General features: G+C 52.5%; 1 protein-coding gene across 7 annotated transcripts in view; it reads left to right on the top strand.

Annotated features, from left to right (window-relative positions):
• Nucleotides 1-2,981: 2,981 nt before the first annotated feature.
• ARHGAP45 (Rho GTPase activating protein 45) overlaps nucleotides 2,982-22,577 on the top strand; it is a 381,773-nt gene continuing 362,177 nt past the window's right edge. For 3 of the 7 annotated variants that reach the window (XM_069216458.1, XM_069216455.1, XM_069216456.1), the window contains exon 1: nucleotides 5,380-5,593. In XM_069216458.1, coding sequence (XP_069072559.1) covers nucleotides 5,459-5,593 — 135 coding nt within the window. In that variant the 5' untranslated portion in view covers nucleotides 5,380-5,458. Of the gene's footprint in view, nucleotides 3,280-4,927; nucleotides 5,594-22,577 lie in introns of those variants that run through there. The other 4 variants (XM_069216459.1, XM_069216457.1, XM_069216454.1 and 1 more) reach the window with 4 other exon arrangements.

Here is a 22,577-nt window from a genome sequence, read left to right as displayed (position 1 = left end):
GAATTAATAACCAACCGTTGTTTGTGCTGAACTCTAAATTAGAGAAATAGTGCCACCATGTGGCAGGCTGTAATAAGTGCCGGTGTTAGTGCAGGTGAAACCACTGGCTCAAATTAAGCACTAGTCTTCCCCTTTTTGAAGAAATCATCACTGGTTCTACAGAGGCTGCCAGCTTCCTGTCCCATGCAGCTGGCAATGCGCCTCGTGAAGAAAGTTGCTGTTTCCATCAAGATAGCTATCTCTGGGTCACAAGTGCCCCCTGGTTCCTACCCCTTGAAGAACTCATTACCCAAACTGATCTGTGCTGTCTGTGTGGTTGTCTCTCCTGGCTCCGCAGGTGACCTCGGAGCTCATGCTACCAGGGGCGTAGCTCGGCCAGTAAGGCTGGGGAGTTGTGAGCATCAGATTTTCTAACAATCAAGCTGACATTTAGGGCCTGATTACAACTTTGGAGGAGGTGTTTATCCGTCCCAAATGTGACGGATATACCACCAGCCGTATTACGAGTTCCATTGGATATAATGGACACGTAATACGGCTGGTGGTATATCCGTCACATTTGGGACGGATTAACACCTTCCTCCATAGTTGTAATCAGGCCCACAGTGTGAAAGTACATCATACAAGCAGGGCACATGAGAGGGGATTAAAGGGCAGTGTACAGGGAGAGGAATGTGGATTGGTAGGGGCAGTAAGTGAGAGAAAACACAATATTTTATCAAATTGAAGACATTCGTAACAGAAAGGGACAGTGAGTGTGCGTGCGTTTTCATCTGAATATGTAAACATCCCCTGTGAAATACAAGACACTTTTCCATACCTGACTGAAAGCATTTGTACCCAACTATTTATCAGAAAATACATTTATTAGGGGATGTAACACCCCAAGCACCCCCAAGAAGCTACGCCCCTGCATGCTAGAATCTGGCGTAAAGTCTAACTCGAAATGTCACCCAAATAGCACCTGAGGCACATTGAGTCTCTCGGGCCTGCACCCCCGGCGCGCCAGGGAGGCATCCTCCGCGTGCTGCGGGTCCTTGGTGGAGAAGAGGGTCCAGCCTACCAGGCAAGGACGGAGTTTAAATGCAGTGCCACACACCAGAAACCACCCCCCACCCACTGCCAGTGCCCCCCACACCCTCGGGTACCCAGAGAGGCCTCCTCCGCGTGGTGCGGGTCCTTGGTGGAGAAGAGGGTCCATCCTGCCAGGCAAGGACGGAGTTTAAATGCAGTGCCACACACCAGAAACCACCCCCACCCACCCACTGTCAGTGCCCCCCACACCCTCAGGTACCCAGAGAGGCCTCCTCCGCGTGCTGCGGGTCCTTGGTGGAGAAGAGGGTCCAGCCTACCAGGCAAGGACGGAGTTTAAATGCAGTGCCACACAACAGAAACCACCCCCCACCCACTGCCAGTGCCCCCCACACCCTCAGGTACCCAGGGAGGCCTCCTCCGCGTGCTGCGGGTCCTTGGTGGAGAAGAGGGTCCATCCTGCCAGGCAAGGACGGAGTTTAAATGCAGTGCCACACACCAGAAACCACCCCCACCTGCGGGAGCTCCACTGCCAGTGCCCCCCACACCCTCAGGTACCCAGAGAGGCCTCCTCCGCGTGCTGCGGGTCCTTGGTGGAGAAGAGGGTCCAGCCTACCAGGCAAGGACGGAGTTTAAATGCAGTGCCACACACCAGAAACCACCCCCCACCCACTGCCAGTGCCCCCCACACCCTCGGGTACCCAGGGAGGCCTCCTCCGCGTGGTGCGGGTCCTTGGTGGAGAAGAGGGTCCATCCTGCCAGGCAAGGACGGAGTTTAAATGCAGTGCCACACACCAGAAACCACCCCCACCCACCCACTGCCAGTGCCCCCCACACCCTCAGGTACCCAGAGAGGCCTCCTCCGCGTGCTGCGGGTCCTTGGTGGAGAAGAGGGTCCAGCCTACCAGGCAAGGACGGAGTTTAAATGCAGTGCCACACACCAGAAACCACCCCCCACCCACTGCCAGTGCCCCCCACACCCTCAGGTACCCAGGGAGGCCTCCTCCGCGTGCTGCGGGTCCTTGGTGGAGAAGAGGGTCCATCCTGCCAGGCAAGGACGGAGTTTAAATGCAGTGCCACACAACAGAAACCACCCCCCACCCACTGCCAGTGCCCCCCACACCCTCGGGTACCCAGAGAGGCCTCCTCCGCGTGGTGCGGGTCCTTGGTGGAGAAGAGGGTCCATCCTGCCAGGCAAGGACGGAGTTTAAATGCAGTGCCACACACCAGAAACCACCCCCACCCACCCACTGCCAGTGCCCCCCACATCCTCAGGTACCCAGAGAGGCCTCCTCCGCGTGCTGCGGGTCCTTGGTGGAGAAGAGGGTCCATCCTGCCAGGCAAGGACGGAGTTTAAATGCAGTGCCACACACCAGAAACCACCCCCCACCCACTGCCAGTGCCCCCCACACCCTCGGGTACCCAGAGAGGCCTCCTCCGCGTGGTGCGGGTCCTTGGTGGAGAAGAGGGTCCATCCTGCCAGGCAAGGACGGAGTTTAAATGCAGTGCCACACACCAGAAACCACCCCCCACCCACTGCCAGTGCCCCCCACACCCTCAGGTACCCAGGGAGGCCTCCTCCGCGTGGTGCGGGTCCTTGGTGGAGAAGAGGGTCCATCCTGCCAGGCAAGGACGGAGTTTAAATGCAGTGCCACACAGCAGAAACCACCCCCACCTGCGGGAGCCCCACTGCCAGTGCCCCCCACACCCTCGGGTACCCAGGGAGGGCTCCAGTAGGCCGCAGCCCCTGACGGCCGCGCCCCGGCCCCTCGCCCCGGGGTCAGGGGAAGCTGCAGGGTGCCTGTCGCCGAGCCCCGAGCACGGCTGCTTGTCTTCTGCATGTCATCCTTTTCCTGTTACTTTTCCCCCACTCTGAGCAGGTTTGTGGTCGCTCCAAGCAGCCAGTCCGGAAGCGCGTCGGCAGTCACGTGCGAGGCCTGACAGTTTGAGGGGACCCTGGTGCGTCGACGGCGCTGCTGGGGAGCTGTGGTGTCAGACACCCGGAGGGAGGGCTGGTGTGAGGGGTGCAGCATCCTCTGGGCAGGGCCGTCCAGGTGGCAAGGGACCTCCGGATGGGCCCGGCCTGGCTGTGAGGGTGCTCCGGAGCCCGGCCAGGAAGAGGGACCCCCAGGACTCCGTGGACTCGGGGCTGAGATGTTCTCCAGGAAGAAGAAGGAGCTGATGAAAACCCCATCGATATCTAAGAGGAGCAGGACAGGAAGCCCCGCGCCGCAGAGCGCTGTCGCAGTGAGTGCATCCTCTTTCCTGCCAGGCGCGGTGTCTGCTCGGGGGTGCTCGGGGTGTGCCCTGGCAGGGCGCCCACAAGTGCAGGCTAGGTGCTGCTTGCTAGGGAGCCTTGGCGGCCCCAGCCTGGTCATTGGCGCTTCCACGGCGGGTGCTCTCGACCAGGCCGGATCTCACTCCTCTGGCCCAGGCCTGCCTTGGAATTACTGAGTGCAGTGGGACTTCTGACCGAGCGCCGGCAAGAGAGGAAAAGGGAACAAGAAATTCAGTCTTGTGAGGGGTATTTATTTATGCGATTCCCTATGGTGAGATGGGGGGGTCTCAGATGAGCAGGGGTTCGGTGTCAGGGGCTAAGAACAGGAAGACTGGGTTAGTTTGAGGGAACTTGTGTGATCGCAGGGGGGTGGCAGTTGGTGGACATGACCCTGACTTGCGTGTTCAGATAGGGGGCGAGAGTTGGTGCTACTGGGCCCTAAAAAGAAGAGACAGAGGCTGACATCTTGGGAGGAACTATCAGTTAAAGCTTTGGTGAGAGAGTGGTAGCAGGGCCGGCCCCTGGGAGGCCCTCACAACTAGAGATCTGTCCGATTCCGAGCCCTCCCTGCTCCCTCAATCTTTCTGTACTCTGTCGGTTCCTGTCCCTCGCCCTGTACTCCATCTCTCAGTCCCTTCCTTCAGTCCCACTCACTCACTCGCTTTACTCCCCATCCCTTGGTACCAGTCCCTCTCTGTACTCCCCCATCCCTTGGTACCAGTCCCTCTCTCTCTGTACTCCCCCATCCCTTGGTACCAGTCCCTCTCTGTACTCCCCCATCCCTTGGTACCAGTCCCTCTCTGTACTCCCCATCCCTTGGTACCAGTCCCTCTCTGTACTCCCCCATCCCTTGGTACCAGTCCCTCTCTCTGTACTCCCCCATCCCTTGGTACCAGTCCCTCTCTCTCTGTACTCCCCCATCCCTTGGTACCAGTCCCTCTCTCTCTGTACTCCCCCATCCCTTGGTACCAGTCTCTCTCTCTGTACTCCCCCATCCCTTGGTACCAGTCCCTCTCTGTACTCCCCCATCCCTTGGTACCAGTCCCTCTCTCTGTACTCCCCCATCCCTTGGTACCAGTCCCTCTCTGTACTCCCCCATCCCTTGGTACCAGTCCCTCTCTGTGTGCTCCCCCATCCCTTGGTACCAGTCCCTCTCTGTACTCCCCCATCCCTTGGTACCAGTCCCCCTCTCTGTACTCCCCCATCCCTTGGTACCAGTCCCCCTCTCTGTACCCCAAGATCTGTCAGTTTCCCTTCCTTGGCCCCTCTGTATTCCATCACCTATCTCTATACTCCATCTCTTACTTCCCATCCCTCGGTCCCTTTCTCTGAACTCTATTGTATTTTGACACCCATCCCTCTACTTCTACTCCATCATCTCCCAGTACTCCTCCCTGGGTCCCTCTCTCTGTACTCCCTCATCTCTCTGAACCCTTCCCTCGCTTTCTGTAGTCACTCATCTTTCAGTATCCCTCTCTGTCCCTCTCTCTGTACTCTATCATCTCTCAATACCCCTCCCTCGGTCCCTCTGTCTGTACTCCCTCCTCTCTCAGTACCCCTCCCTATGTCCCTGTGTCTATACTCAGTCATCTTCAGGCTCTTCTCCCTCAGCCCCTCACTCTGTACTTCCTCATCTCTCTGAGCCCTCGCCTCAGTCTCTCTTTCTGTATTCACTCATCTCTGGGTATCCCTTTCTCGGTCCCTCTCTCGGTACTCCATTATCTCTCAGTACCCATCCCTCAGTCCCTGTACTCCCTCATCTCTTGGTACTCCTCCTTAGGTCCCTCTCAGAACTCCATCGTCTCCAGGTACCCCTCCCTCAGTCCCTCTCTCTGTACTCCCTCATCTGTCTGAACCCTTGCCTCAGTCCCTCTTTCTGTATTCAGTCATCTCTGGGTATCCCTTTCTCGGTCCCTCTCTCTGTACTCCCTCACATCTCAGTGCCCCTCCCCTGGTCCCTCTCTTTCTGTCTCTGTATCTTGCCTCCTTGTCTCTCCACTTCCTTCGCTGTTGACATTCTGCTCTACGCCTTCCTTCTTTCTCTCTCCGCCTTCCCTCCTGGGGACTCCATCCCTCCGTAGCTTTGTGGCCCCTCTCGAGCCTCCGTGGTCCCCTCGATACTGGGCGGTAGGCATCGGCTCTTGGGGAATGTTAAACAGACGGACGGATGGTAAGAACTACTACAGCCCCTACTCCCTGGGGCTGCGAAGGAAGAAAGGCAAAGTTTCACCCCTGGACCGCTCGACCCCCCCGCTCCCGGGGGCCCCCAGTGTGCGGCTGACGGTAGGTACCGAAGCAGGAGCGCGACAAACTCGCAAAACAGGCTGGGCCGATTCAGAAGCCACATTTTGTAATACATAAAGTATTTCTACAGTAGTACTTGTTACTCACTACAAAACTCCACTTCACAAACCTGCTGGTGGGAAACTCCTCCTCACCTGTCTTTTCTCTTTGATGAAATGTCTGGGGGAGACTATGTGGCCCGATGGGGATTGTAAAATAGTTTCTACTCCATGGGATCAGTTTTGGGGGGGCCTGGAGGAGTTTAGGGGGGGTATGTCAACAAAAGAGTAAGACCATTGCTATTCACAAACTGCACGACTAAAGTTACAGTTGCCGTAAAGATGGCCAAACAGAAGTAAATGTACTCCAGTCGGGCTGTAATAAATCTCGTGCCGCACAAGACTACTCCCAGTTACTGCAGCACACTCCCATAGAAAATATGATTCACCCCACAGTCGATCATGCGCAAATAATTAAACTATTTTGACTTTTAAATAAAAAATAAAAAAATATATATAAATATGTATTCTTCTTAAAAAATTGTGCACAATTAATAATTAATTTTTATTAATGTATACACTATTTAAATTATTAAAAATAATTCAACATTTTAAACTGTATTAAAAATTAATTTACATTTAACAAACAACTTTTATTTACTTTTGTTAAATATTAATTAAAAGTAATATTGATAGAGGGGTTTTAATTTGTTTAAAAAATAATATTTCTAAAATCTTATGTTTATATTATTTAATAAACATTTTATTTTGAAAAGGTAATGTGTTCTAACATTTTTTCATTTATTTTTAGGGGAAATTATTATTTTAATGTATTTTATACTTATATAGTACAATGCAATAATGAAATATTTTAAGAAAAGACTCTTGAATCGTTGTATCTGATCTTTCCTGCAGGGCGATCCCCACCTAACTCACTCTTTCTTGTAACTGTTGCCCCGTTGCCCGGTGTCAGGGGGTGGAGAGAGTAAGGCTACACTATAGAGTACATTTACACTCTCAAGTGGTGACCTACCAAAAGGAGTAAAATGACTCCCAAGTGTAGGAGTAAATGTACCTTGGTGAGTAGGCCCGAACCTGTGCAAGCAGCGGCCGGGCCCGTAGCGCCAATCAGCGGAGGTCTGTTACTCCTGCTTTGGCGCTATCAGGGCCCACGCTGTGCCGCAGCCTTTGGACTCCTGTTGTGGAGGGGTCACCCGCACCCGGACTTCACTCTGTCGCGTTACGTGTTATTCTCGTTCTCAGTTACTCGACCTCTAAGCGCTTCTTGTTGCAGAGGGTGGGTCTCCATTTTGAGGGTCTTGCGCATTCTATGATCAGTCTTAGCCCGAGCGAGTGAAGGGTGATCATATTGCTCTTTTGAGGGACTGAAATGGTGTTTGTAATTTATTTCGCTGTTGCAAGGTCTGTGTTGGGTAGGGCTGTGTCAGAGGTGCCCCGCGTTACTTGTCGCTCATGTTTATGTTGCATGTCCGTGTCACCGGTGGGAGCCCCCCCGAGCTAGGTTAATGGGGAGAACCCCGGCGCCTTAACACGAAGTTCGATGCCGAGCCTTTACCAGACGGTGCCAGTATTGTGTAAAGTACCCTTGGGTCATCCGACCACAGTCTCCATCTTGAGTGTGAGCTCTAGAAGTGCACTCGCGTGATGATGGGCGGGTGGATAGATGGATAGTGGTGGGATGTGAGGGCGGGTGGATAGATGGATAAAGTGGTGGGATATGAGGGATAGATGGATAAAGTGGTGGGATATGAGGGATAGATGGATAAAGTGGTGGGATGTGAGGGCGGGTGGGTAGATGGATAGTGGTGGGATGTGAGGGCGGGTGGATAGATGGATAAAGTGGTGGAATGTGAGGGCGGGTGGATAGATGGATAAAGTGGTGGGATGTGAGGGCAGGTGGGTAGATGGATAGTGGTGGGATGTGAGGGCGGGTGGATAGATGGATAAAGTGGTGGAATGTGAGGGCGGGTGGGTAGATGGATAGTGGTGGGATGTGAGGGCGGGTGGGTAGATGGATAGTGGTGGGATGTGAGGGTGGGTGGATAGATGGATAAAGTGGTGGGATGTGAGGGTGGGTGGGTAGATGGATAAAGTGGTGGGATGTGAGGGAGGGTGGGTAGATGGATATAGTGGTGGAATGTCAGAGCGGGTGGATAGATGGTTAAGTGGTGGGATGTGAGGGCGGGTGGATAGATGGATAAAGTGGTGGGATGTGAGGGATAGATGGATAAAGTGGTGGGATGTGAGGGAGGGTGGGTAGATGGATAAAGTGGTGGGATGTGGGGGATAGATGGATAAAGTGGTGGGATGTGAGGGAGGGTGGGTAGATGGATAAAGTGGTGGGATGTTAGGGCGGGTGGGTAGATGGATAGTGGTGGGATGTGAGGGCGGGTGGATAGATGGATAAAGTGGTGGGATGTGAGGGTGGGTGGGTAGATGGATAAAGTGGTGGGATGTGAGGGAGGGTGGGTAGATGGATAAAGTGGTGGGATGTGAGGGCGGGTGGATAGATGGATAAAGTGGTGGGATGTGAGGGATAGATGGATAAAGTGGTGGGATGTGAGGGCGGGTGGGTAGATGGATAGTGGTGGGATGTGAGGGCGGGTGGGCAGATGGAAAAAGTGGTGGGATGTGAGGGCAGGGGGATAGATGGATAAAGTGGTGGGATGTGAGGGCGGGTGGATAGATGGATAAAGTGGTGGGATGTGAGGGATAGATGGATAAAGTGGTGGGATGTGAGGGCGGGTGGGTAGATGGATAGTGGTGGGATGTGAGGGTGGGTGGATAGATGGATAAAGTGGAGGGATGTGAGGGTGGGTGGGTAGATGGATAAAGTGGTGGGATGTGAGGGAGGGTGGGTAGATGAATATAGTGGTGGAATGTCAGGGCGGGTGGATAGATGGTTAAGTGGTGGGATGTGAGGGCAGGTGGATAGATGGATAGTGGTGGGATGTGAGGGCGGGTGGATAGATGGATAAAGTGGTGGGATGTGAGTGCGGGTGGGTAGATGGATAAAGTGGTGGGATGTGAGGGCAGGTGGATAGATGGATAGTGGTGGGATGTGAGGGCGGGTGGATAGATGGATAAAGTGGTGGGATGTGAGGGATAGATGGATAAAGTGGTGGGATGTGAGGGCGGGTGGGTAGATGGATAGTGGTGGGATGTGAGGGCGGGTGGGTAGATGGATAGTGGTGGGATGTGAGGGTGGGTGGGTAGATGGATAAAGTGGTGGGATGTGAGGGAGGGTGGGTAGATGGATATAGTGGTGGGATGTGAGGGTGGGTGGATAGATGGATAAAGTAGTGGGATGTGAGGGTGGGTGGGTAGATGGATAAAGTGGTGGGATGTGAGGGAGGGTGGGTAGATGGATATAGTGGTGGAATGTCAGGGCGGGTGGATAGATGGTTAAGTGGTGGGATGTGAGGGCGGGTGGATAGATGGATAAAGTGGTGGGATGTGAGTGCGGGTGGGTAGATGGATAGTGGTGGGATGTGAGGGCAGGTGGATAGATGGATACTGGTGGAATGTCAGGGCGGGTGGATAGATGGATAAAGTGGTGGGGTGTGAGTGCGGGTGGGTAGATGGATAAAGTGGTGGGATGTGAGGGCAGGTGGATAGATGGATAGTGGTGGGATGTGAGGGCGGGTGCACAGATGGATAAAGTGGTGGGATGTGAGGGTGGGTGGGTGTGAGAAGGTAGCCTCTTTCTAGCCTTGTTACCCCCACTTTTGGCCTGTGTGTGAGTGTATGTCAGGATGTTTGTCACTGTTTTCACTGTCTCACTGGGATCCTGATAGCCAGGCCTCAGTGCTCATAGTGAAAACACTATGTTTTCAGTATGGTTGTTATGTGTCACTGGGATCCTGCTGGTCAGGACCCCAGTGCTCATAGGTTTGTGGCCTATATGTATGTGTCACTGGGACCCTGTCACACAGGGCCCCAGTGCTCATAGGTGTGCATGTATATGTTCCCTGTGTGGTGCCTAACTGTCTCACTGAGGCTCTGCTAACCAGAACCTCAGTGGTTATGCTCTCTCATTACTTTCAAATTGTCACTAACAGGCTAGTGACCATTTTTACCAATTTACATTGGCTTACTGGAACACCCTTATAATTCCCTAGTATATGGTACTGAGGTACCCAGGGTATTGGGGTTCCAGGAGATCCCTATGGGCTGCAGCATTTCTTTTGCCACCCATAGGGAGCTCTGACAATTCTTACACAGGCCTGCCACTGCAGCCTGAGTGAAATAACGTCCACGTTATTTCACAGCCATTTTTACACTGCACTTAAGTAACTTATAAGTCACCTATATGTCTAACCTTTACCTGGTAAAGGTTAGGTGCAAAGTTACTTAGTGTGAGGGCACCCTGGCACTAGCCAAGGTGCCCCCACATTGTTCAGAGCCAATTCACTGAACTTTGTGAGTGCGGGGACACCATTACACGCGTGCACTACATATAGGTCACTACCTATATGTAGCTTCACCATGGTAACTCCGAATATGGCCATGTAACATGTCTATGATCATGGAATTGCCCCCTCTATGCCATCCTGGCATTGTTGGTACAATTCCATGATCCCAGTGGTCTGTAGCACAGACCCTGGTACTACCAGACTGCCCTTCCTGGGGTTTCACTGCAGCTGCTGCTGCTGCCAACCCCTCAGACAGGCAGCTGCCCTCCTGGGGTCCAGCCAGGCCTGGCCCAGGATGGCAGAACAAAGAACTTCCTCTGAGAGAGGGTGTGACACCCTCTCCCTTTGGAAAATGGTGTGAAGGCAGGGGAGGAGTAGCCTCCCCCAGCCTCTGGAAATGCTTTGTTGGGCACAGATGTGCCCAATTCTGCATAAGCCAGTCTACACCGGTTCAGGGACCCCTTAGCCCCTGCTCTGGCGCGAACTGGACAAAGGAAAGGGGAGTGACCACTCCCCTGACCTGCACCTCCCCTGGGAGGTGTCCAGAGCTCCTCCAGTGTGCTCCAGACCTCTGCCATCTTGGAAACAGAGGTGCTGCTGGCACACTGGACTGCTCTGAGTGGCCAGTGCCACCAGGTGACGTCAGAGACTCCTGCTGATAGGCTCCTTCAGGTGTTAGTAGCCTTTCCTCTCTCCTAGGTAGCCAAACCCTCTTTTCTGGCTATTTAGGGTCTCTGTCTCTGGGGAAACTTTAGATAACGAATGCATGAGCTCAGCCGAGTTCCTCTGCATCTCCCTCTTCACCTTCTGATAAGGAATCGACCGCTGACCGCGCTGGAAGCCTGCAAACCTGCAACATAGTAGCAAAGACGACTACTGCAACTCTGTAACGCTGATCCTGCCGCCTTCTCGACTGTTTTCCTGCTTGTGCATGCTGTGGGGGTAGTCTGCCTCCTCTCTGCACCAGAAGCTCCGAAGAAATCTCCCGTGGGTCGACGGAATCTTCCCCCTGCAACCGCAGGCACCAAAAAGCTGCATTACCGGTCCCTTGGGTCTCCTCTCAGCACGACGAGCGAGGTCCCTCGAATCCAGCGACACCGTCCAAGTGACCCCCACAGTCCAGTGACTCTTCAGCCCAAATTTGGTGGAGGTAAGTCCTTGCCTCACCTCGCTGGGCTGCATTGCTGGGAACCGCGACTTTGCAAGCTACTCCGGCCCCTGTGCACTTCCGGTGGAAATCCTTCGTGCACAGCCAAGCCTGGGTCTACAGCACTCTAACCTGCATTGCACGACTTTCTAAGTTGGTCTCCGGCGACGTGGGACTCCTTTGTGCAACTTCGGCGAGCACCGTTTCACGCATCTTCGTAGTGCCTGTTTCTGGCACTTCTCCGGGTGCTATCTGCTTCAGTGAGGGCTCCTTGTCTTGCTCGACGTCCCCTCTCTCTGCAGGTCCAATTTGCAACCTCCTGGTCCCTCCTGGGCCCCAGCAGCGTCCAAAAACGCCAAACGCACGATTTGCGTGTAGCAAGGCTTGTTGGCGTCCATCCGGCGGGAAAACACTTCTGCACGACTCTCCAAGGCGTGGGGGATCCATCCTCCAAAGGGGAAGTCTCTAGCCCTTGTCGTTCCTGCAGTATTCACAGTTCTTCAGCCTAGTAAGAGCTTCTTTGCACCAACCGCTGGCATTTCTTGGGCATCTGCCCATCTCCGAGCTGCTTGTGACTTTTGGACTTGGTCCCCTTGTTCCACAGGTACCCTCAGTCAGGAATCCATCGTTGTTGTATTGCTGATTTGTGTTTTCCATGCATTTTCCCTCTAACACGACTATTTTGTCCTTAGGGGAACTTTAGTGCACTTTGCACTCACTTTTCAGGGTCTTGGGGAGGGTTATTTTTCTAACTCTCACTATTTTCTAATAGTCCCAGCGACCCTCTACAAGGTCACATAGGTTTGGGGTCCATTCGTGGTTCGCATTCCACTTCTGGAGTATATGGTTTGTGTTGCCCCTATCCCTATGTTTCCCCATTGCATCCTATTGTAACTATACATTGTTTGCACTGTTTTCTAAGACTATACTGCATATTTTTGCTATTGTGTATATATATCTTGTGTATATTTCCTATCCTCTCACTGAGGGTACACTCTAAGATACTTTGGCATATTGTCATAAAAATAAAGTAGCTGTATTTTTAGTATAACTGTGTATTGTGTTTTCTTATGATATTGTGCATATGACACTAAGTGGTACTGTAGTAGCTTCACACGTCTCCTAGTTCAGCCTAAGCTGCTCTGCTAAGCTACCATTATCTATCAGCCTAAGCTGCTAGACACCCTATACACTAATAAGGGATAACTGGGCCTGGTGCAAGGTGCAAGTACCCCTTGGTACTCACTACAAGCCAGTCCAGCCTCCTACAGTGGGTAGATGGATAAAGTGGTGGGATGTGAGGGCGGGTGGGTAGATGGATAGTGGTGGGATGTGAGGGCGGGTGGGTAGATGGATAAAGTGGTGGGATGTGAGGGCGGGTGCACAGATGGATAAAGTGGTGGGATGTGAGGGCGGGTGGATAGATGTATAAAGTGGTGGGATGTGAGGGATAGATGGATAAAGTGGTGGGATGTGAGGGTGGGTGGATAGATGGATAAAGTGGTGGGATGTGAGGTATAGATGGATACAGTCGTGGAATGTGAGGGCGGTGAATAGATGGATAAAGTGGTGGAATGTGAGGGCGGGTGCACAGATGGATAAAGTGGTGGGATGTGAGGGCGGGGGTAGATGGATAGTGGTGGGATGTGAGGGCGGGTGGGTAGATGGATAAAGTAGTGGGATTTGAGGGCGGGTGCACAGATGGATAAAGTGGTGGGATGTGAGGGTGGCTGGGTAGATGGATATAGTGGTGGAATGTGAGGGCGGGTGGATAGATGATAAAGTGGTGGGGTGTGAGAGCTGGTGGGTAGATGGATAAAGTGCTGGGATGTGAGGGCGGGTGGGTAGATGGATAAAGTGGTGGGATAGATGGATAAAGTGGTGGGATGTGAGGGTGGGTAGATGGATAAAGTGGTGGGATGTGAGGGATAGATGGATAAAGTGGTGGGATGTGAAGGCGGTGGATAGATGGATAAAGTGGTGGAATGTGAGGGCGGGTGGATAAATGGATAAAGTGGTGGGATGTGAGGGCGGGTGCACAGATGGATAAAGTGGTGGGATGTGAGGGCGGGGGGTAGATGGATAGTGGTGGGATGTGAGGGCGGGTGGGTAAATGGATAAAGTAGTGGGATTTGAGGGCGGGTGCACAGATGGATAAAGTGGTGGGATGTGAGGGTGGGTGGGTAGATGGATATAGTGGTGGAATGTGAGGGCGGGTGGATAGATGATAAAGTGATGGGGTGTGAGGGCGGGTGGGTAGATGGATAAAGTGGTGGGATGTGAGGGATAGATGGCTAAAGTGGTGGAATGTGAGGGTGGGTGAATAGATGGATAAAGTGGTGGGATGTGAGGGCGGGTGGATAGATGGATAAAGTGGTGGGATGTGAGGGTGGGTAGATGGAGAAAGTGGTGGGATGTGAGGGATAGATGGATAAAGTGGTGGGATGTGAAGGCGGTGGATAGATGGATAAAGTGGTGGAATGTGAGGGCGGGTGGATAGATGGATAAAGTGGTGGGATGTGAGGGCGGGTGCACAGATGGATAAAGTGGTAGGATGTGAGGGCGGGTGGATAGATGGATAACGTGGTGGGATGTGAGGACGGGTGGGTAGATGGATAGTGGTGGGATGTGAGGGCGTTTGGGTAGATGGATAAAGTAGTGGGATTTGAGGGCAGGGGGATATATGGATAAAGTGGTGGGATGTGAGGGTGGGTGGGTAGATGGATATAGTGGTGGAATGTGAGGGCGGGTGGATAGATGGATAAAGTGGTGGAATGTGAGGGCGGATGGATAGATGGATAAAGTGGTGGAATGTGAGGGCGGGTGGATAAATGGATAAAGTGGTGGGATGTGAGGGCGGGTGCACAGATGGATAAAGTGGTGGGATGTGAGGGCGGGGGGTAGATGGATAGTGGTGGGATGTGAGGGCGGGTGGGTAAATGGATAAAGTAGTGGGATTTGAGGGCGGGTGCACAGATGGATAAAGTGGTGGGATGTGAGGGTGGGTGGGTAGATGGATATAGTGGTGGAATGTGAGGGCGGGTGGATAGATGATAAAGTGATGGGGTGTGAGGGCGGGTGGGTAGATGGATAAAGTGGTGGGATGTGAGGGATAGATGGCTAAAGTGGTGGAATGTGAGGGTGGGTGAATAGATGGATAAAGTGGTGGGATGTGAGGGCGGGTGGATAGATGGATAAAGTGGTGGGATGTGAGGGTGGGTAGATGGAGAAAGTGGTGGGATGTGAGGGATAGATGGATAAAGTGGTGGGATGTGAAGGCGGTGGATAGATGGATAAAGTGGTGGAATGTGAGGGCGGGTGGATAGATGGATAAAGTGGTGGGATGTGAGGGCGGGTGCACAGATGGATAAAGTGGTAGGATGTGAGGGCGGGTGGATAGATGGATAACGTGGTGGGATGTGAGGACGGGTGGGTAGATGGATAGTGGTGGGATGTGAGGGCGTTTGGGTAGATGGATAAAGTAGTGGGATTTGAGGGCAGGGGGATATATGGATAAAGTGGTGGGATGTGAGGGTGGGTGGGTAGATGGATATAGTGGTGGAATGTGAGGGCGGGTGGATAGATGGATAAAGTGGTGGAATGTGAGGGCGGATGGATAGATGGATAAAGTGGTGGGATGTGAGGGCGGGTGCACAGATGGATAAAGTGGTGGGATGTGAGGGTGGGTGGGTAGATGGTTAAAGTGGTGGGATGTGAGGGCGGGTGGGTAGATGGATAGTGGTGGGATGTGAGGGCGGGTGGGTAGATGGATAAAGTGGTGGGATGTGAGTGCGGGTGCACAGATGGATAACGTGGTGGGATGTGAGGGCGGGTGGATAGATGGATAAAGTGGTGGGATGTGAGGGATAGATGGATAAAGTGGTGGGATGTGAGGGCGGGTGGATAGATGGATAAAGTGGTGGGATGTGAGGGCAGGTGGGTAGATGGATAGTGGTGGGATGTGAGGGCGGGTGGGTAGATGGATAGTGGTGGGATGTGAGGGCGGGTAGGTAGATGGATAAAGTGGTGGAATGTGAGGGCGGGTGGATAGATGGATAAAGTGGTGGGATGTGAGGGATAGATGGATAAAGTGGTGGAATGTGAGGGCGGGTGGATAGATGGATAAAGTGGTGGGATGTGAGGGATAGATGGATAAAGTGGTGGAATGTGAGGGTGGGTGGGTAGTTGGATATAGTGGTGGAATGTGAGGGCGGGTGGGTAGATGGATAAAGTGGTGGAATGTGAGGGAGGAGGATAGATGGATAGAATGGTAGAATGTGAGGGCGGGTGGATAGATGGATAAAGTGGTGGGATGTGAGGGCGGGTGCACAGATGCATAAAGTGGTGGGATGTGAGGGCGGGTGAATAGATGGATAACGTGGTGGGATGTGAGGGCGGGTGGGTAGATGGATAAAGTAGTGGGATTTGAGGGCGGGTGCACAGATGGATAAAGTAGTGGGATTTGAGGGCAGGGGGATATATGGATAAAGTGGTGGGATGTGAGGGTGGGTGGGTAGATGGATATAGTGGTGGGATGTGAGGGATGGATGGATAAAGTGGTGGGATGTGAGAGCAGGTGGGTAGATGGATAAAGTGGTGGGATGTGAGGGCGGGTGGGTAGATGGATAAAGTGGTGGAATGTGAGGGTGGGTGGAGAGGTGGGTAAAGTGGTGGGATGTGAGGGCGGGTGGGTAGATGGATAAAGTGGTGGGATGTGAGGACGGGTGGGTAGATGGATAAAGTGGTGGAATGTGAGGGATAGATGGTTAAAGTGGTCGGATGTCAGAGTGGGTGAATAGGTGGGTAAAGTGGTGGAATGTGAGGGCGGGTGGATGGATAAAGTGGTGGGATGTGAAGGATAGATGGGTAAAGTGGTGGAATTTGAGGGCGGGTGGATAGATGGATAAAGTGGTGGGTTTAAGGGTGGGTGGGTAGGTGGATAAAGTGGTGGGATGTGAGGGATAGATGGATAAAGTGGTGGGATTTGAGGGCGGGTGGGTAGATGGATAAAGTGGTGGGATGTGAGGGATAGATGGATAAAGTGGTGGGATGTGAGGGCGGGTGGATAGATGGATAAAGTGGTGGAATGTGAGGGATAGATGGATAAAGTGGTGGGATGTCAGGGTGGGTGGATAGGAGGGTAAAGTGGTGGAATGTGAGGAGGGTGGATGGATGGATAAAGTGGTGGGATGTGAGGGATAGATGGCTAAAGTGGTGGAATGTGAGGGCGGGTGGATAAATGGGTAAAGTGGTGGGATGTGAGGGCGGGAGGATAGATGGATAAAGTAGTGGGATGTGAGGGTGGGTGGGTAGGCGGATAAAGTGGTGGGATGTGAGGGCGGGTGGGTAGATGGATAAAGTGGTGGGTTGTGAGGGTGGGTGGGTAGATGGATAAAGTGGTTGGATGTGAGGGATAGATGGATATAGTGGTGGGATGTGAGGGATAGATGGATAAAGTGGTGGGATGTCAGGGTGGGTGGATAGGAGGGTAAAGTGGTGGAATGTGAGGAGGGTGGATAGATGGATAAAGTGGTGGGATGTGAGGGATAGATGGCTAAAGTGGTGGAATGTGAGGGTGGGTCGATAGATGGGTAAAGTGGTGGAATGTGAGGGCCGGAGGATAGATGGATAAAGTAGTGGGGTGTAAGGGTGGGTAGGTAGATGGATAAAGTTGTGGGATGTGAGGGATAGATGGATAAAGTGGTGGGATGTGAGGGCGGGTGGGTAGATGGATAAAGTGGTTGGATGTGAGGGATAGATGAATAAAGTGGTGGGATGTGAGGGATAGATGGATAAAGTGGTGGGATGTGAGTGTGGGTGGGTAGATGTATAAAGTGGTGGGATGTGAGGGATATATGAATAAAGTGGTGGGATGTGAAGGTGGGTGGGTAGATGGATAAAGTGGTGGGATGTGAGGGCAGGTGGGTAGATGGATAGTGGTCGGATGTGAGGGTGGGTGGGTAGATGGATAGTGGTGGGATGTGAGGGATAGATGGATAAAGTGGTGGGATGTGAGGGTGGGTGGGCAGATGGATAAAGTGGTGGAATGTGACAGATAGATGGATAAAGTGGTGGGATATGAGGGAGGGTGGATAGGTGGGTAAAGTGGTGGAATGTGAGGACGGGTGGATAGATGGATAAAGTGGTGGAATGTGACAGATAGATGGATAAAGTGGTGGGATATGAGGGAGGGTGGATAGGTGGGTAAAGTGGTGGAATGTGAGGACGGGTGGATAGAGGGATAAAGTGGTGGGATGTTAGGGTGGATGCATAGATGGATAAATTAGTGGGATGTGAAGGCGGGTGGATAGATGGATAAAGTGGTGGGATGTAAGAGTGGGAGGGTAGATGGATAAAGTGGTGGGATGTGGGGGATAGATGGGTAAAGTGGTGGAATGTGAGGGCGGGTGGATAGGTGAATAAAGTGGTGGGATGTGAGGGATAGATGGATAAGGTGGTGGGATGTGAGGGATAGATGGATAAAGTGGTGGAATGTGAGGGCGGGAGGATAGATGGATAAAGTAGTGGGATGTGAGGGTGGGTGGGTAGGCGGATAAAGTGGTGGGATGTGAGGGCGGGTGGGTAGATGGATAAAGTGGTGGGTTGTGAGGGTGGGTGGGTAGATGGATAAAGTGGTTGGATGTGATGGATAGATGGATATAGTGGTGGGATGTGAGGGATAGATGGATAAAGTGGTGGGATGTGAGGGTGGGTGGGTAGATGGATAAAGTGGTGGGATGTGACGGATAGATGGATAAAGTGGTGGGATGTGAGGGCGGGTGGGCAGATGAATAAAGTGGTGGAATGTGACAGATAGATGGATAAAGTGGTGGGATATGAGGGAGGGTGGATAGGTGGGTAAAGTGGTGGAATGTGAGGACGGGTGGATAGATGGATAAAGTGGTGGGATGTGAGGGATAGATGGATAAAGTAGTGGGATGTGAGGGCGGGTGGACAGATGGATAAAGTGGTGGGATGTGAGAGTGGGTGGGTAGATGGATAAAGTGGTGGGATGTGAGAGTGGGTGGGTAGATGGATAAAGTGGTGGGATGTGGGGGATAGATGGGTAAAGTGGTGGAATGTGAGGGCGGGTGGATAGATGGGTAAAGTGGTGGGATGTGAGGGCGGGTGGATAGATGGATAAAGTGGTGGGATGTGAGGGATAGATGGCTAAAGTGGTGGAATGTGAGGGCGGGTGGATAGATGGGTAAAGTGGTGGGATGTGAGGGTGGCTGGGTAGAAGGATAAAGTGGTGGGATGTGGGGGATAGATGGATAAAGTGGTGGAATGTGAGGGCGGGTGGATAGATGGATAAAGTGGTGGGTTTAAGGGTGGGTGGGTAGATGGATAAAGTGGTGGGATGTGAGGGATAGATGGATAAAGTGGTGGGATGTGAGGGCGGGTGGGTAGATGGATAAAGTGGTGGGATGTGAGGGATAGATGGATAAAGTGGTGGGATGTGAGGGCGGGTGGGTAGATGGATAAAGTGGTGGGATATGAGGGATAGATGGATAAAGTGGTGGGATGTGAGGACGGGTGGATAGATGGATAAAGTGGTGGAATGTGAGGGATAGATGGATAAAGTGGTGGGATGTCAGGGTGGGTGGATAGGAGGGTAAAGTGGTGGAATGTGAGGAGGGTGGATAGATGGATAAAGTGGTGGGATGTGAGGGATAGATGGGTAAAGTGGTGGAATGTGAGGGCGGGTGGATAGGTGGATAAAGTGGTGGGATGTGAGGGATAGATGGATAAAGTGGTGGGATGTGAGGGCGGGTGGGTAGATGGATAAAGTGGTGGGATGTGAGGGATAGATGGATAAAGTGGTGGAATGTGAGGGCGGGAGGATAGATGGATAAAGTAGTGGGATGTGAGGGTGGGTGGGTAGGCGGATAAAGTGGTGGGATGTGAGGGCGGGTGGGTAGATGGATAAAGTGGTTGGATGTGAGGGATAGATGGATATAGTGGTGGGATGTGAGGGATAGATGTATAAAGTGGTGGGATGTGAGGGTGGGTGGGTAGATGGATAAAGTAGTGGGATGTGACGGATAGATGGATAAAGTGGTGGGATGTGAGGGCGGGTGGGCAGATGGATAAAGTGGTGGAATGTGACAGATAGATGGATAAAGTGGTGGGATGTGACGGATAGATGGATAAAGTGGTGGGATATGAGGGAGGGTGGATAGGTGGGTAAAGTGGTGGAATGTGAGGACGGGTGGATAGATGGATAAAGTGGTGGTATGTGAGGGCGGGTGGATAGATGGACAAAGTGGTGGGATGTGAGGGATAGATGGATAAAGTAGTGGGATGTGAGGGCGGGTGGACAGATGGATAAAGTGGTGGGATGTGAGTGGGTGGATGGATAAAGTGGTGGGATGTGAGGGATAGATGGGTAAAGTGGTGGAATTTGAGGGCGGGTGGATAGATGGATAAAGTGGTGGGTTTAAGGGTGGGTGGGTAGGTGGATAAAGTGGTGGGATGTGAGGGATAGATGGATAAAGTGGTGGGATTTGAGGGCGGGTGGGTAGATGGATAAAGTGGTGGGATGTGAGGGATAGATGGATAAAGTGGTGGGATGTGAGGGCAGGTGGATAGATGGATAAAGTGGTGGAATGTGAGGTATAGATGGATAAAGTGGTGGGATGTCAGGGTGGGTGGATAGGAGGGTAAAGTGGTGGAATGTGAGGAGGGTGGATGGATGGATAAAGTGGTGGGATGTGAGGGATAGATGGCTAAAGTGGTGGAATGTGAGGGCGGGTGGATAAATGGGTAAAGTGGTGGGATGTGAGGGCGGGAGGATAGATGGATAAAGTAGTGGGATGTGAGGGTGGGTGGGTAGGCGGATAAAGTGGTGGGATGTGAGGGCGGGTGGGTAGATGGATAAAGTGGTGGGTTGTGAGGGTGGGTGGGTAGATGGATAAAGTGGTTGGATGTTAGGGATAGATGGATATAGTGGTGGGATGTGAGGGATAGATGGATAAAGTGGTGGGATGTCAGGGTGGGTGGATAGGAGGGTAAAGTGGTGGAATGTGAGGAGGGTGGATAGATGGATAAAGTGGTGGGATGTGAGGGATAGATGGCTAAAGTGGTGGAATGTGAGGGTGGGTCGATAGATGGGTAAAGTGGTGGAATGTGAGGGCCGGAGGATAGATGGATAAAGTAGTGGGGTGTAAGGGTGGGTAGGTAGATGGATAAAGTTGTGGGATGTGAGGGATAGATGGATAAAGTGGTGGGATGTGAGGGCGGGTGGGTAGATGGATAAAGTGGTTGGATGTGAGGGATAGATGAATAAAGTGGTGGGATGTGAGGGATAGATGGATAAAGTGGTGGGATGTGAGGGTGGGTGGGTAGATGTATAAAGTGGTGGGATGTGAGGGATATATGAATAAAGTGGTGGGATGTGAAGGTGGGTGGGTCGATGGATAAAGTGGTGGGATGTGAGGGCAGGTGGGTAGATGGATAGTGGTCGGATGTGAGGGCGGGTGGGTAGATGGATAGTGGTGGGATGTGAGGGATAGATGGATAAAGTGGTGGGATGTGAGGGCGGGTGGGCAGATGGATAAAGTGGTGGAATGTGACAGATAGATGGATAAAGTGGTGGGATATGAGGGAGGGTGGATAGGTGGGTAAAGTGGTGGAATGTGAGGACGGGTGGATAGATGGATAAAGTGGTGGGATGTTAGGGTGGATGCATAGATGGATAAATTAGTGGGATGTGAAGGCGGGTGGATAGATGGATAAAGTGGTGGGATGTAAGAGTGGGAGGGTAGATGGATAAAGTGGTGGGATGTGGGGGATAGATGGGTAAAGTGGTGGAATGTGAGGGCGGGTGGATAGGTGAATAAAGTGGTGGGATGTGAGGGATAGATGGATAAGGTGGTGGGATGTGAGGGATAGATGGATAAAGTGGTGGAATGTGAGGGGGGAGGATAGATGGATAAAGTAGTGGGATGTGAGGGTGGGTGGGTAGGCGGATAAAGTGGTGGGATGTGAGGGCGGGTGGGTAGATGGATAAAGTGGTGGGTTGTGAGGGTGGGTGGGTAGATGGATAAAGTGGTTGGATGTGAGGGATAGATGGATATAGTGGTGGGATGTGAGGGATAGATGGATAAAGTGGTGGGATGTGAGGGTGGGTAGATGGATAAAGTGGTGGGATGTGACGGATAGATGGATAAAGTGGTGGGATGTGAGGGCGGGTGGGCAGATGAATAAAGTGGTGGAATGTGACAGATAGATGGATAAAGTGGTGGGATATGAGGGAGGGTGGATAGGTGGGTAAAGTGGTGGAATGTGAGGACGGGTGGATAGATGGATAAAGTGGTGGGATGTGAGGGATAGATGGATAAAGTAGTGGGATGTGAGGGCGGGTGGACAGATGGATAAAGTGGTGGGATGTGAGAGTGGGTGGGTAGATGGATAAAGTGGTGGGATGTGAGAGTGGGTGGGTAGATGGATAAAGTGGTGGGATGTGGGGGATAGATGGGTAAAGTGGTGGAATGTGAGGGCGGGTGGATAGGTGAATAAAGTGGTGGGATGTGAGGGATAGATGGATAAGGTGGTGGGATGTGAGGGATAGATGGATAAAGTGGTGGAATGTGAGGGCGGGAGGATAGATGGATAAAGTAGTGGGATGTGAGGGTGGGTGGGTAGGCGGATAAAGTGGTGGGATGTGAGGGCGGGTGGGTAGATGGATAAAGTGGTGGGTTGTGAGGGTGGGTGGGTAGATGGATAAAGTGGTTGGATGTGAGGGATAGATGGATATAGTGGTGGGATGTGAGGGATAGATGGATAAAGTGGTGGGATGTGAGGGTGGGTAGATGGATATAGTGGTGGGATGTGAGGGATAGATGGATAAAGTGGTGGGATGTGAGGGTGGGTGGGTAGATGGATAAAGTGGTGGGATGTGACGGATAGATGGATAAAGTGGTGGGATGTGAGGGCGGGTGGGCAGATGAATAAAGTGGTGGAATGTGACAGATAGATGGATAAAGTGGTGGGATATGAGGGAGGGTGGATAGGTGGGTAAAGTGGTGGAATGTGAGGACGGGTGGATAGATGGATAAAGTGGTGGGATGTGAGGGATAGATGGATAAAGTAGTGGGATGTGAGGGCGGGTGGACAGATGGATAAAGTGGTGGGATGTGAGAGTGGGTGGGTAGATGGATAAAGTGGTGGGATGTGAGAGTGGGTGGGTAGATGGATAAAGTGGTGGGATGTGGGGGATAGATGGGTAAAGTGGTGGAATGTGAGGGCGGGTGGATAGATGGGTAAAGTGGTGGGATGTGAGGGCGGGTGGATAGATGGATAAAGTGGTGGGATGTGAGGGATAGATGGCTAAAGTGGTGGAATGTGAGGGCGGGTGGATAGATGGTAAAGTGGTGGGATGTGAGGGTGGCTGGGTAGAA

Source organism: Pleurodeles waltl, chromosome 12, assembly GCF_031143425.1.
Source record: "Pleurodeles waltl isolate 20211129_DDA chromosome 12, aPleWal1.hap1.20221129, whole genome shotgun sequence".
Lineage (NCBI taxonomy): Eukaryota > Metazoa > Chordata > Amphibia > Caudata > Salamandridae > Pleurodeles > Pleurodeles waltl.
This window is presented reverse-complemented; position numbering and strand designations above follow the sequence as displayed.